At 44.5% G+C, this 14,664-nt stretch overlaps 1 protein-coding gene across 1 annotated transcript in view; it reads left to right on the forward strand.

The window, feature by feature from the left end:
* LOC124722500 (tachykinin-like peptides receptor 86C) overlaps positions 1-14,216 on the forward strand; it is a 130,100-nt gene extending 115,884 nt beyond the window's left edge. The window contains exon 3 of the mRNA XM_047247654.1: positions 14,078-14,216. Within this exon, the coding sequence (XP_047103610.1) occupies positions 14,078-14,216 (139 nt within the window). The remainder of the gene's footprint in view (positions 1-14,077) is intronic.
* The last annotated feature ends 448 nt before the right edge of the window (positions 14,217-14,664 follow it).

Raw genomic sequence — 14,664 nt, forward strand, 5'->3', positions numbered from 1 at the left:
TTGTCGTTCTGCGATTTTTGGAAAAATTACGTAAGCATCTGGAGAAACGTCGTCAGCTGTGAAGAAATGGATGAATTTAGTGTCAGGACAAAGAAACCGGCCATAATGGCTTACCACTGCAGAATTTTTTTTGTCTGTACAAACGTCATGGTCACTGAACATGCACTTCTCATCCGAATTTGCACTGCTTGCTTCTTTTATTTACAATAATTAAAGCTCGAATTAAAAAGAATTTTGTGTGGTCATTACAAGCCCGTGAAGTGAGGGAAGATATTGCCTTACAGAAACAATGAGTTCGCAGTCTCTCCTTCGATTTTTCGTCTGATGTAATCTGACAAGTAACCCCGCGGCGGAGACTGAACAAGATGGGTGTCGTGAATGGTCCTGCTGTGCCAATGACCTGCTCTACGAGCCCGGGGTTTTACATGCGGCCAGAGTGTGTTACTCTATGAGGAAGACAAGCCATGCCGCATATTTTCAGTGTCGTCGGATACCCCTGCTAATGCGGAAGATCAGTACTGCCACATACTTCAATGATGTTGACGCTTCCCGTGGGATAGTCAGAGCCTGGAAAAATGGGTCGGTATTGAGGGCGCTGTCGGAGTGGTGAAATAATACATCTGCTACTTGTGGCTAATGCCCTGCAGACGGTGCTAGGCACAGGGTTTTGTCCTGTGCTGATAAATCTCCTCCCTCCTAAGCAAAATCCGGCCCTCCAGATTCCTGCTTGAGAAACTGACTGCAGCATAAGCACTAATATATTACAATTGTTTTGCACTCCACAGTATTCTACTCAAATGTGGAGTAAAAACTTTTGCATAACCATCACCTTTTGGTGTCCCTTTCTTATGCTCAAGTTCTTTCTCACAGAGATGGGGTATTTTAAGCCGTTATTTTGCACTATCTTACTTCAATTCTTTCTTTTTAGTCGATGAGTATCTGTGTCGTTTCACCTCATGGAAGAGAGTGGCTATCAGGGCTGCTTCCTAGCACAGCGATCTTATTTACGTTTATCTACTGCCTGTATCGTATTCTACCTATTCTCTGGTATCTGAATCGGCGATCTGAAAGCCCACCGGAAGGCATGGAACACAACAACGGACACTAGAAGCACTGCTACATCTGCGTGCATTAGTATCGCCTCCGCAGAGCTCGCCATGCACACTTGCTGGCCACGCACACTTGCTGACCAAGTAGTTTGCACGACCACACTATAAAGCTTGCTGAGCGGTGGTCCCTGTCTTCAGTTGTGTATTCGCTGCACCCTCGTATCGTTCTCATTACACGCCGTTCTTTAGTATCAGATTACACTACGTCTTAATTTTTCACTCTAGGATTCCGCTTTTTGGTGGCCTATATATTTTTCAGCCCTTGTGCGGCGACACATCTACTTGCTGGGGATGAATAACATGAAACGTATTCGCAGTTGTGAATATGGACAACCGTCAGCTGTATAATGGAATGGCAACAATGAAAATTTGTGCCAGACCTGGAATCGAACACGGATTTCCAGCTTATCACGAGCACAGCTGTTGGTGAGATCCAAATTTCCGTATATCGTCAACCACTTGCCTACAACTTGCACTCGTACATTCATGATGTATATTCCCGTACAGGAGAGACATTTTAGTTGAAAGATGCTTGCCCACTGGCAGCGGATAAATACGATATTGCAATGTCTGTGTTATTGAGAAGTAGGGTGCAATATTCCTTCGGACATGCATGCTGCAGTCGCCGCCGTGTCTGTGCCTTCAGGCACGAGAGCCATGGTGCACAACTATTACGCCTGTGCTCAGCATCAGGCCGCTCCACCCCAATCTATCACCACTGGCCATCTGTTGTTACCCCTGGGACCATATTTATTTTGACTTTGTGGGCCTTTTTTGGCCCCTATGTAGCTTATTGCGTGGACGCTTACTCTAACTGCTCATATGTGGCCAGCATGGTGTGCACCACAACAGACGCCAAAATTAATGCACTCGTTCAGAGTCTCGCCATCGAAGGAGCTTCCCTGCACCATCGTGTTGGAGAGTGGACCGTAATTCACGGCGACGTCTTTGGAGCACTTCTGCTCTTCAAATGGCATCAAACACTTATTTATTCCGCCATTTCACCTCTCCTCCAAGGACGAAGCATATGGTGTAGAATTTTAAACAAGAAATGTTAACGTAGTGTGACACAACACTGCTACAACTGTACTACCTGAGGTTCCCAAGCACACACAGAACCACTCCAGTCCATGATGGTAGCCCAACGGAGATCCACCATGGATAGTAGCTGCATACTCTCCTCCATCTTATAGCCTCACAGACCCACGAACCATGGACATGGTATACTGTATGCTACCCATTGGGCACACTTGTACAGGGCAAAAGACGCGTGGACGTTGGCTACGGTGGTTTCCACCCATGAGCGGCACCTTACGATAGTCACTCCAAGGGTTTTGGGGCTGCATCATTACAGCCAACTCCATCCACGACTGTTGACTGCACCACTGTTGGTGGCCCCATCGGACCTGGAAAGCCCGCCTTTGCTGGCCCGAACACTACACATGTACAACTTGCACCCCAGAACACAGCTGGCGTATCCCAAGGACTCAGAAACTTCGGCCACCGTCGCTCACATCGTCGCATCCCATCATGTTGCTGGAGGCTGCTAGCTCCTCCCACCAGCTGGCGGATTGAAATGCTGGGACACCAACTGTGTCAGCAGTTCCAATTCTCAAGTACTGTCCACGACACTTCTGGGTCTGAGAGCCCATTTCAGGTGGGAGCGGTCTGGTGTCCTGGACAATAAATTTGAAAGCCTGTCAGAGGACGTGGAGCTCTATGATGGCTGCTAGACTGCACTGCTACGTCTGCGAGCGCTGGTACCACCTCTGCACCACTGGCCACGCCGCGCGATGCCCTTAGAAAGACCACGCAGCCACATCCGCCCCCCTCCCCCCCCCCCCTCGCCCTTGCTAGCCAATTAGTGCCCGCGACCGGACTATGAAGTTAGTCGTGCACTGGTTTTGTCTTATTTGTGTATTCGGTACGCTCTCATATCGTTCTTATTACACACCGTTGTTTTGGAGTCAGAGCCCGCTACGTCTTACTTTGGACCTGTTATTCTGCAAGCTGTCTCCGTTGTCTGTTTCCTCTTGTTGTTGTCCTGTTCATAGAAGGCAAACCGATGTTGACAACCTCCGGCCGATCGCTCCAATCCAGAGAGTTCTTTGGTCTTTCCTAACTTTCTGTCGAATCCCGGTTCACTTTATAATTTACAACGTACAGTAACTCTACCCAACGGCAGGTAGAATACATGTGCTATGAGCGATGCTCTCCATTAACGTATGGGGAACAAAACTGATATACGTGAACTGAAATGTATGTACACTGTTCTATAGGTGGCATGCATGAACTTTGGAGTTTGTACTATGTACAAATGTACCGTACTTACATTTTATATATTAGTAGTTAGGAAAAAATTGTTCTCAACAATAAGAAATCTGTGGTAACCTTTCATTACTTCGGTTTCTGAACCATCGTGGCTGCAGAATCTGTTCTAACTTTCGTAACCAAATAGCGTTTCCAATTTTTATTAACTCTTTACTAATTCCTCACATTCCAAGAGATTTCTCCACTGACCCCACTTCAGGAGGTCTCCAGTACCAGTAACCCAATTACATGCTCTATATCAACTCCGCCTGTGCTGTCTTTAATCCTATAATTCTCGCAGTTAGACGCGCTGTACCAGCTCCACCAGCGCTGTCCAGTAATTCCGTAATGGTCGGTTTTCGCTGGCTACAGCTCCATCTGTGCCGTATAAAAAAATCCCTTTAATTCCATTACATCCACATCTTCCTAATATCTGATAGGCTTTCCCACTATGTCACATTCTTCGCTTGGTCGTCTGTTGTTGGTGAATATATCACTATCATGAACATTGCTTCTAGTGGGACTAGGAGCAGTTTAAATGATGACGTCACCCATGACGATCTTTTACATCCGTGTGATACCTCAGTGCTGTCATTTTTTCTATGGGAGAATCCCATTTGATGGGAAGACAGCAAAATCTAACCAAACAATGCTGTTTCGTCTCCTCATTCTTGTTCTAACTCATTGGCGCTGTACCATTGCTTAAAATTACCTTGCCAAACACAGTACTACCTATTGACTACATCCTGGTGGACACGTTAACCAAGAGTACATATTATGTTGTTGTTGTGGTCTTCAGTCCTGAGACTGGTTTGATGCAGCTCTCCATGCTACTCTATCCTGTGCAAGCTGCTTCATCTCCCAGTACGTACTGCAGCCTACATCCTTCTGAATCTGCTTAGTGTATTCATCTCTTGGTCTCCCACTACGATTTTCACCCAACACGCTACCCTCCAATACTTAATTGGTGATCCCTTGATGCCTCAGAACACGTCCTACCAACCGATCCCTTCCTCTAGTCAAGTTTTGCCACAAACTCCTCTTCTCCCCAATTCTGTTCAATACCTCCTCATTAGTTATGTGATCTACCCATCTAATCTTCAGCATTCTTCTGTAGCACCACATTTTGAAAGCTTCTATTCTCTTCTTCTCCAAACTATTTATCGTCCGTGTTTCACTTCTATACATGGCTACACTCCATAAAAATACTTTCAGAAACGACTTCCTGACACTTAAATCTATACTTGATGTTAACAAATTTATCTTCTTCAGAAACGCTTTCCTTGCCATTGCCAGTCTACATTTTATATCCTCTCTACTTCGACCATTATCAGTTATTTTGCTCCCCAAATAGTACAACTCCTTTACTACTTTAATTGTCTCATTTCCTAATCTAATTCCCTCAGCAACACCCTAGTTAACTCGACTACATTCCATTATCCTCGTTTTGCTTTTGTTAATGTTGATCTTATATACTCCTTTCAAGTCACTGTCCGTTCAGTTCAACTGCTCTTCCAAGTCCTTTGCTGTCTCTGACAGAATTACAATGTCATCGGAGAACCTTAAAGTTCTTATTTCTTCTCCATGTATTTTAATACCTACTCCGAATTTTTCTTTTGTTTCCTTTAGTGCTTGCTCAATATACAGATTGAATAACATCGGAGAGAGGCTGCAACCCTATCTCACTCCATTCCCAACCACTGCTTCCCTTTCATGCCCCTCGACTCTTATAACTGCCATCTGGTTCCTGTACAAATTTAAATAGCCTTTCGCTCCCTGTATTTTACCCCTGCCACCTTCAGAATTTGAAAGAGAGTATTACACTCAGCATTGTCAAAAGCTTTCTCTAAGTATACAATCGCTAGAAACGCAGGTTTGCCTTTCCTTAATCTATCTTCTAAGATAAGTCGTAGGGTCAGTATTGCCTCACGTGTTCCAATATTTCTATGGAATTCAAACTGATCTTCCCCGAGGTCGGCTTCTAACAGTTTTTCCATTCGTCTGTAAAGAATTCGTGTTAGTATTTTGCAGCCATGACTTATTAAACTGACAGTTCGGTAATTTTCACATCTGTCAACACCTTCTTTCTTTGGGATTGGAGTTATTATATTTTTCTTGAAGTCTGAAGGTATTTCGCCTGTCTCATACATCTTGCTCACCAGATGGTAGAGTTTTGTCAGGATTGGCTCTTCCAAGGCTGTCAGTATTTCTAATGGAATGTTGTCTACTCGAGGGGTCTTGGTTCAAATGGCTCTGAGCACTATGGGACTCAACTGCTGAGGTCATTAGTCCCCTAGAACTTAGAACTAGTTAAACCTAACTAACCTAAGGACAACACAAACATCCATTCCCGAGGCAGGATTCGAACCTGCGACCGTAGCGGTCTCGCGGGTCCAGACTGCAGCGCCTAGAATCTCACGGCCACTTCGGCCGGCCCAGGGGTCTTGTTTCGACTTATTCTAATATACATGAATTATACTTAATCCCTCTAACCTCAAATCCTACGTGATATCTACACTTAATTATTGATATATGTGGTACGCGTATCATCCTTATTCATCTTAGAACCTTCATTCTACTCTATAAAATTACTATTCAAAGAAAAACCCAACGGCTATTCTGATGCATTACTAAGTTTTCAGAGAACACAAGTTTATCTCAGCTGAGCCAGGTGCACTCTCGACATTGACTGGCAAAGTGCCCTTTTCAGTGGCATAACCACCGCACTGTGGTGTGTGACTCAGTGCACAGAGTGGAGTACCCAGGCAAAATGCACCGAGTGCATGCTACAGGCGTTAACGATTCAACCCTTGGCCGTTTGTTGAATACTACAACACTATAATCCTGATATTATGGGAAAATTCTGGGAAAGGTACGTCCCAAGGATGTACGGAATCCCACAAGTAGTTTTAAGCTGAAGTGCAAGCTGCTGCTCACAGATGTGGGTGATGTCCACGCTGGTTCTTTGCTACTTTGGCTCCGTCTACGCCATCTCGCTTCTGACACCAGAATGTGGTCGGTCGGGGGTGCAATGACCGCTTCTGGGTGGTGGGAGCGTATTCGTGTTTGTCAGCAGGCGTTCAACTCCCACCTGAGGTAGCCTGGGTTTGTTTGCTGGTGATGAAGACGGGGGTTCATAGTGGATGGCTGCAGCAAAACCGTCGTTGAACGTAACAGTTCTTTCTTATTTCATTAGACTCTAACACCTACATGTGAGCGCACTCGTCCTGGACACAACATATGATGCCCCCACGTCGGTGCAACAAGCATGGCGGTAGTCCTTGCAGCTGATGCACGCTGCTGGAAGGCAGTGTGCTTACATGGCGCACTGGATCCTGAAGTGGTGCCGGCTGGTCATAGCACTCAGCATTGGCTATCAGCAGGCGGCAGCCTATCGACCCCTTACTGCGTGGTGGGCACGTATCCAAATGACGCGATAGACAGTGATGTTGCCGAGGGTACAAACTCTGGACCGTTGGCTGTGGCGTTGCCGCGCGGGGTAGACGAGCGTTCTAGGCATCTTGTCACGGTCCGCACGGCTTCCTCCGTCGGAGGTTCGAGTCCTCCCTCGGGCATGGGTGTGTGTGTCGTCCTTAGCGTAAGTTAGTTTACGTTAGATTAAGTAGTGTGTAAGCTTAGGGACCGGTGACCTCAGCAGTTTGGTCCCATAAGACCTTACCACAAATTTCCAAATTTTCCAATTTTGATGTGGCGTTGCGCCAGGCGGCGTGGGATCCCAGCGGTACAGAGTTGGGTAGACCTCCGTTTGTGCCTCGGACCATTTAGACACCAGCAGAGTGTAGGGGGCCTGATGACGAGGAGATCAGACCGCTTTCGTTGCTTCGCAACCAGGCTGCGACGACGGTAACTGCGTCAGCAACCCGTCGTCAACCCCTGCAGTGGTGACTGATTACAAGGTGTGCGTCGTGTATGACCCTGCCGTGACGATGACCTGCTCTACTAGCTGGGGGATTTATACACTGTTAGAGTGGTCTTGTCATTGCTAATGACTAGCACTGCTGCAAATTTTCAGTATCATGAAGCTCTCGTTCTAATATGGGAAACCAATATTGCCGCGTTCTTCAGGCACTCTAACACCTCCTGGAGAACGGTTAGCGTCCGGAAAACTAAATCGGTATTGAAGACGCTGTCTGTATGGTGTAATACTGCATCCCCTATTTGCGGCTAACGTCCTGGAGACGGCGTTGAGCTCTGGCTTTGGTCTGAATTTTTGAGTATTGTGTGTGTGTGTGTGTGTGTGTGTGTGTATTTGATTGGTTGGTGAGTGTTCACTGTAATAATGGCGTGTAAATTCCACAGTTTTAAAGAAAGGGGATTTAATAATACAGACGAAGTGGAGAAGACAATGCGTTAGTACTTCCGAAAACACCGGTAACCTTTAATACTCGCCAGAAATCATATTGCAGACTTCTATGTTGTGTTCTAGTTAAGCAATTGCGAATCCAAGAACAGAGGTCAGTGAACATAATTTACTAGTGTAACGAGGTTTTGAGCGTAACTATTTATGCAGAAAATATTCTGGAAATTCAATTACATATCCAAAAAAAGGAGACCAACATAAAATTTTTATCCTAGTAGTTAGGGCTCCTTGATAACTCTGGCGGTATGTGCGACTAGCAGTCCAGCTAATTACTTATTATAACGATAAAGAGCTCCTTGTCGAGTCCGTGATGGTCACGGGATATCTACCGGTCACCTTCCCATCCTCTGCATTGCGGCGTCATGCGGATGCTGTGTAGAGACTTTCCAGGCGGTGGAGACGTTACTACTCGGTCAAGTAGCTTCTCAAATGGCATCACGAGGCTGAGTGCACCTCACGCCAGTCCTTCCACCAAGGAAAAGTCCTTGGCAGCACCAGGGGTCGAACCCGGTTCCTCCTACTGGCAGCCATCTACGCTGACCAGTCAGCTACGAAGGCGAGTATAATTACTTATTGACGACTGATAATCCTGTCTAGCTCTTCCCCACAAACACATCCTTACTAGCACATTGTTGATGTATGAGATACAGTGGCTGCTCAGCAGTGGAAGGGCAACTAGCCTGAATGAGATACATGTCAGTTTATACAGAGATTATGTATAGGAAACTACTCTCCTTCTAGCAGTGCGTCATTGGAGGAACGAAGGATAGCCATTGTTTGGAAAAAACGAAGCTCATTATCTGTCGTCGGACAGGTGCTCATAATGATAGACTTACATCCCTGATGTCAGTATGTTGTAGGTTTATGGAATATGTTGGTTCTGGACAACGAATATCTACCCTATGAAAAACAACATGGATTTCAAAAACAGGCATCTTGCGAAATTCAACTTACTCTCTTCGTCTGTGAAATTCAGAGCAGCGTAAACATTACAGAGTCGTTTAGTAAATGCGTGCGAGTTACGGAAATTCTAAGCAAAACCCAGTAGCAGTCGCTACAATAGAGGCGTTGTGGATCAAGAATAGGTTTTATGCTAAATTCCGAGCGCGTATCTTCCAAAAAAAGTCGAGCAACATATTGCTTCCTCCTACATACATTTCGCGAAATGACCAGTACAAGAAAACCAGAGAAATAAAATCTCGTACGGAGGTCTATCTACATGAATTCCTCTCATATTCCATTCGAGAACAGAAGGGGGAGGGGAAAATTACAGTGGTACCAGAAATGTCCTCCACCTCACATCGTAAAGTTACTTGCACATTATAGTTGTAGACAGTCCCTATCTACACCACCGCCAATTACGCTATGTATGTTAGCATCTCGCACTTCAGCAATCATTATGAAACAGGTAGTTTTGGTGACGGGACGACCCACCTGCAAGTTTAAAGCCGGCCGCGGTGGTCTAGCGGTTCTAGGCGCGCAGTCCGGAACCGCGCGACTGCTACGGTCGCAGGTTCGAATCCTGTCTCGGGCATGGATGTGTATGATGTCCTTAGGTTAGTTAGGTTTAAGTAGTTCTAAGTTCTAGGGGACTGATGACCACAGATGTTAAGTCCCATAGTGCTCAGAGCCATTTGAACCATTTTTTTGCAAGTTTAAGGTGATGATGCAGATAAATAAATAATGTCACTATGGTGAAGCCGCAGACGTTATGTGACAAACATAGAAGCAGGAAACTTTACGTCTTAGCCACAAAATGTCTTGCAGCCTCTCGGGATCACACTAGATGGAATAGTGGTTAGTGCACTAGATCCTAAACTAAAGGTTCGGTATGGTGATATTGTTCCCAAAGGCACTTTATGTTACATAAAGCAACATCACGCCACCAGACCTCCGAAGACAGAATGCCCTCCTCAAGGAATGCCAAAACTTACTTAAAATCCGCGAGCTTCCAACGCACTCTGACGTTCCTGCACTCCGAATGAACCGATTAAAATCTAGGCAGCCATCTGTCCTACTGGCAGAGTCGCTACAGGCAGCTACTTTCAGTATCAACAAAAAGTGGACGGAAATGTGGAACACTATTGCCCATGAGGAACATCAGACCCTCCAAAGACCAGCCGGTATGGAACTAACGCAACGTACCTGGAAGACAATTAATCGGATCCACACAGGTCACGGCATCTGTGTTGAAAACCTCTACCGATGGGCAAGGGCTTCATTTTCTCAATGTGACTGTGGAAATGAACACCAGGCGATCGATCACATTGTAACAAGCTGTAGCAGAAGAGCCTACCATGGGAACTTGGAAGATTTCTTTGAACTGACAGAGGCAGCCCTTGAATGGATCGACAAATTAGATATTAATTTATAGACTTATTTTTTAAATTATAAATTATGAAATAAATATATTTTTTTAAAGTTTGTAAAACTATGTAATCCACAATTGCTAGTCGCTGTTCATATGTAATGCTCTACGCTAAATAAATAAATATGTTACATAAAATTTTTTAACTCGAAGTCACTTATACCTGCTTGTGTGACAGCGTTTCTGCTTCATCATTGCTGTATTGTGCTCTGTTGCAGAATACTCATTAGCAACGAGATTTGAATAGGATTCAGCGGACTACGCTACATATGCGTAAAACAGATTATAGCAGTTCCAACATGGTGACTACGACTAACACAAATTTTGAGCGACTGTTGAGAGTCGAAGTTCGCTCTGTTTATTACGGAATCAATTACATACAATACTTAACTCTCGTTTGGACGAGATCAGATCTCATATACACAATTTGACTAGTACCCCTGTGAACCAAATTTCTAATCCTGTTGATAGACACTTCCATGAAATTCTTCAGAGTCCATTCGCGAAACGATGAAGTAGTGGACGAGAAGCTGTCGTCAGAGACTGGCTGAAGACTGGACTGGCTAAAGACTGTTACCCGCCAGCGCTCGTTTTAACTGGAAGGCTAGGCGTCGGCTCCAGAAGCAGACCTGCCGATTGACTCTCCAGTCGACTCTCCTTGCTGTGAAGGGCACACAAATAACTGGCGAGCGCAAGGATACGAGCAACACTCTTTTCCCGTCCGTGTGACAGGGATGCAAAGTAGAGCGACAAAGGTGTTGATCGCTATAGGCCAGACGGAAACTACGGTTTTGATAGTACGCCCTCTCGCCGCTTAACGACCGCTGAGCTGGCGACTCAAATGACACAAACTACAGCGCGTAGCCTCTGTGTCCCGCCGGATGCAGCAGTCACTCACCAGTGTATCTATAGCTATCACCAATTTGAAGAGAGAGAAGGATGTGGTATAGAATAATGAGAACTGAATTTTTCGGAATCTACATTCGCAGGGTCTTCGACATTTTGTAATAAAGATATGATATATTCTATACGTACGTTAATTTTTAAAGTTTGAGAAGAAGATTAATTGTGAACACGAATATCAGAAGGGGAAGGTGTTCGTGTATCGAAACTTCATCGCCGTATTATCTCTTTTTCAATCTGGTGCAACAAACACAATGTGTCACAAGTAACTAAAAGTCGAGTGTCGATTGAAGAACCACATGGTGTGCTATGCATTGTAACACTTACTGGGTGTGTAATTGGCTCTCGTCTGGCTAAATTATTGTCCTGTAGAATCTTGGGACGTGCCGGAAGTTATAGCATGTAATATATGTGTTGCAGTCACAAGATATCTAATCAGCACCTGCAGTACCATATGTCATAGTTGAAGTTGCAACATTTGATGAATGTTTGTATGTGTGTTGAAGGTACAGAGCGATAGTGTGGTCCATGTAGCTTGTGCATGTATTGTAGGTACAGTCGTGGAGAAAACGAGCGAGACCCCTCGCCTTTTCGTTATGCTGATCCGCACAGCTTTAAAGTCTGCTACACAGCATAACAGGCAAGGCGACGAAGTGCTACCAACATACTATGCACAGGCGTGAAATTGAAAAACTATCCGAAATTTGTCAGACTGTTTTTAATCATGTGCAAGACTATATTAATGCTGATTAGTGTGTTAACCACAACACCTAAATATAAGGTATAAATGAAAGAAGAAACGCTAAATAGTACGAAATGTACTAATAATAATGAATTTCAGCTTATCGAGATAACATAACTGTTTTAGTAAGGCAAAGTAACCCAGATCATTACGAATTAGCAAAATATTATGCGCATTCGCCCGCGAAATGGTCTGTGTCAACGTTCAGACCAGTCATACTGAATTACCGTTGCTGACCTTCCATGAAAGTGCACAAATTTAGCAGTGCGTGAAGATTCATAACGAAATTCAGTTAAAAATCGTTCAGTGCCACACTTAAGTCAATTCAATTACTGACAGAAGCGGGAAAACGTAGGCAGTAACAAGTATGAAATTCTACAAGGATTTCATATCGACATCCACAGGGCGCCGGTACACAGTATATGTAGCGCTAAAACGTATTGGGGACGCGAGAATTTCTTAAAATTCCTTTACTGATAGTCTATCTGCCTCCATCGAGATTAGAACCGAAAACAATCCAGACCTCCCTTGCAGTAGGAAACACCTTTCACTACGCTAGCAGACAACCCAGGCAAAAAGCCCTCTATTGTTACCCCAGACATGAATAAGCCGGCAATTTCGCAATGAAAATGGCAAAATGATCTACAGTTTCTGTTGCATAGAGCTTTCTGGGCTCAAAAACATGAATTGTCTGGCTTTATGTCACCGCTTAAGTGACAATCATTCGGGATGTTTATCGAAATAACAAAAAACTGTTATTAGCGAGTAAATATAGTAGGATAATTCTGCACCACCCTAGGAAATAAACGGCGACGTAGCTGCCAAACGTATTCTACAATGTTTAGAATTCTCCTTTAGAGCCGAAGTGTTCCTTAAGGTAGCTAGCAATGGGAAAGCTTGCACATCTAAAACGCGGTGTGATTAATAGTGGGATCTGAATTACCACGTGTATAGGCAAATGGATTTTATTTGCGTTCCTGTAAACGTGATTTTGATCGAAAGCGTAGCTACGATTAATATGCTGATGTATCGACTGCAACTGGAACATTTCGAATAAAGAGTAGGGGAAATTATTATGCGGCCCTCATCTTCAGTAACTGCGGTAGCTATTTTCGTTGTTAGGGTTTCGTCACGTAAATCGGTAAAAATGGAACCTTACTAGTCTCACTTTCTTGACCGTCTATTTTTCTACCCAAGCCTTAAAACCCGTTTACTTCGAGTACTGGTGGACATAATAAGCGGAAATGTATCGCACTTCCTGCTGTATACGGTCCCCTGGTGGTGTAAAAAAGTGAACTATGTCAACGCAATCTAAAGATACGGCCGTTTATGTAAAGAAAATTTACGCGAAAGGTCAAAAAATGGCTCTAAGAACTACGCCACCAAACTGCTTAGGTCATCTGTCCCCTGGACCTAGAACTACTTCAACCTACCTAACCTAACACACATCCATGCCCGGGGAAGGATTCGAGCTGTCGGCGCAAGGAGCCGCGCGGTCCGCGATATGACGACGTTGAGAGCACGGCTAACCCGCGCCGGCAAGCTGTTAATATCAACTGGTGTTGCTAAAAAGTTATTCACTTCTGGTGAATGATTTTCTGCGCAGTCCATTTAAGAAAGAATAACTAAAATATATTTGATATTACGGAAGAGGAAGGACGCCTAATTCATTTACCATTGACTTTATTCATGGTGTTAGTTTCGCAATCTGAGCATACGTACTATCCATAATCACACTGTACCTCCAAGTCATAGTCACAGACATGCAAATACAACACATTGGCTTATACTTGAGGTATTTCGTTTCCCTCGAAGAGGTGGCAGACGATGCTGTGGCGTCTTCGAAGCGCGAGTTCCTCCTGTGCTAGCTATCTCAGCACATAAGCTGAGCGAACTTGCATAGTATGTTGGTAGCACTTCGTCACCTTGCTTGTTATGCTGTGTGGGAGACTTTAAAGTTGTGCGGATCAGCATAACGAAAAGGCGAGGGATCTCGCTCGTTTTGTCCACGACTGTACATAGCAATCATGCTGCCCACGTAATGTGTGTGTGTCTTCAAGATTCATAGCGGTCATGCAGCAGCAATAATGTCAGTGAGTTGGACGTACGTGGGGTTCATGTGGCCCACGTAGTATGGTGTGTGTCTGGGGATGTGTGTGTGTGTGTGTGTGTTGCAGGTATTAAGGAACATGACCTATACAATGTGTGTGTGCATTGCAGGTACATAGTTACTGCATTTCCGAAATGATATGTATGTGTCGCAGGTACATGGCGATCGTGAAGCCGCTGCAGCACCGCATGACGCGGCGGAGGGCCCTGCTGGCGCTACTGGCAGTGTGGATGGCCAGCGCCCTGCTAGCTGCTCCCTGTCTTGTCTTCTCCACCACCAACGTCCGCACGTAAGCCACGCTAACCTCTTTGTTTATATAGAACCATCTGACTTCTTCTGACTAGTATAAAATATCTACATCTACATCTACATGGATACTCTGCAAATCACATTTAAATATGACCAGACCACGAGGTATTCCATACCACATTAATTCATTGAGATCAAGAGCGTGCTGTAGAAATAAAACGGGGAATTATTTTTTTACAGACTTGTCTTCGAATAGTTTGTAGGCTGTCTTCGTTGTATGTGAAGTATAACTCATGGCAGATGAACATTACAATAATAATAACTTAGAGAAAAGACGTAATAAATAAAGTAGCTTCAATTGAAGCACAAAAAATATTAGTGGGACAAAGAGATAAACGCTAAGAATGGGATTACATGGTGAAGTGCTAAAATTTACAGTACTGTGTCCCTGTGAAATATTGGATTTGACAGAAAATGATAAATGAGCAACGG

Source organism: Schistocerca piceifrons, chromosome X, assembly GCF_021461385.2.
Source record: "Schistocerca piceifrons isolate TAMUIC-IGC-003096 chromosome X, iqSchPice1.1, whole genome shotgun sequence".
Lineage (NCBI taxonomy): Eukaryota > Metazoa > Arthropoda > Insecta > Orthoptera > Acrididae > Schistocerca > Schistocerca piceifrons.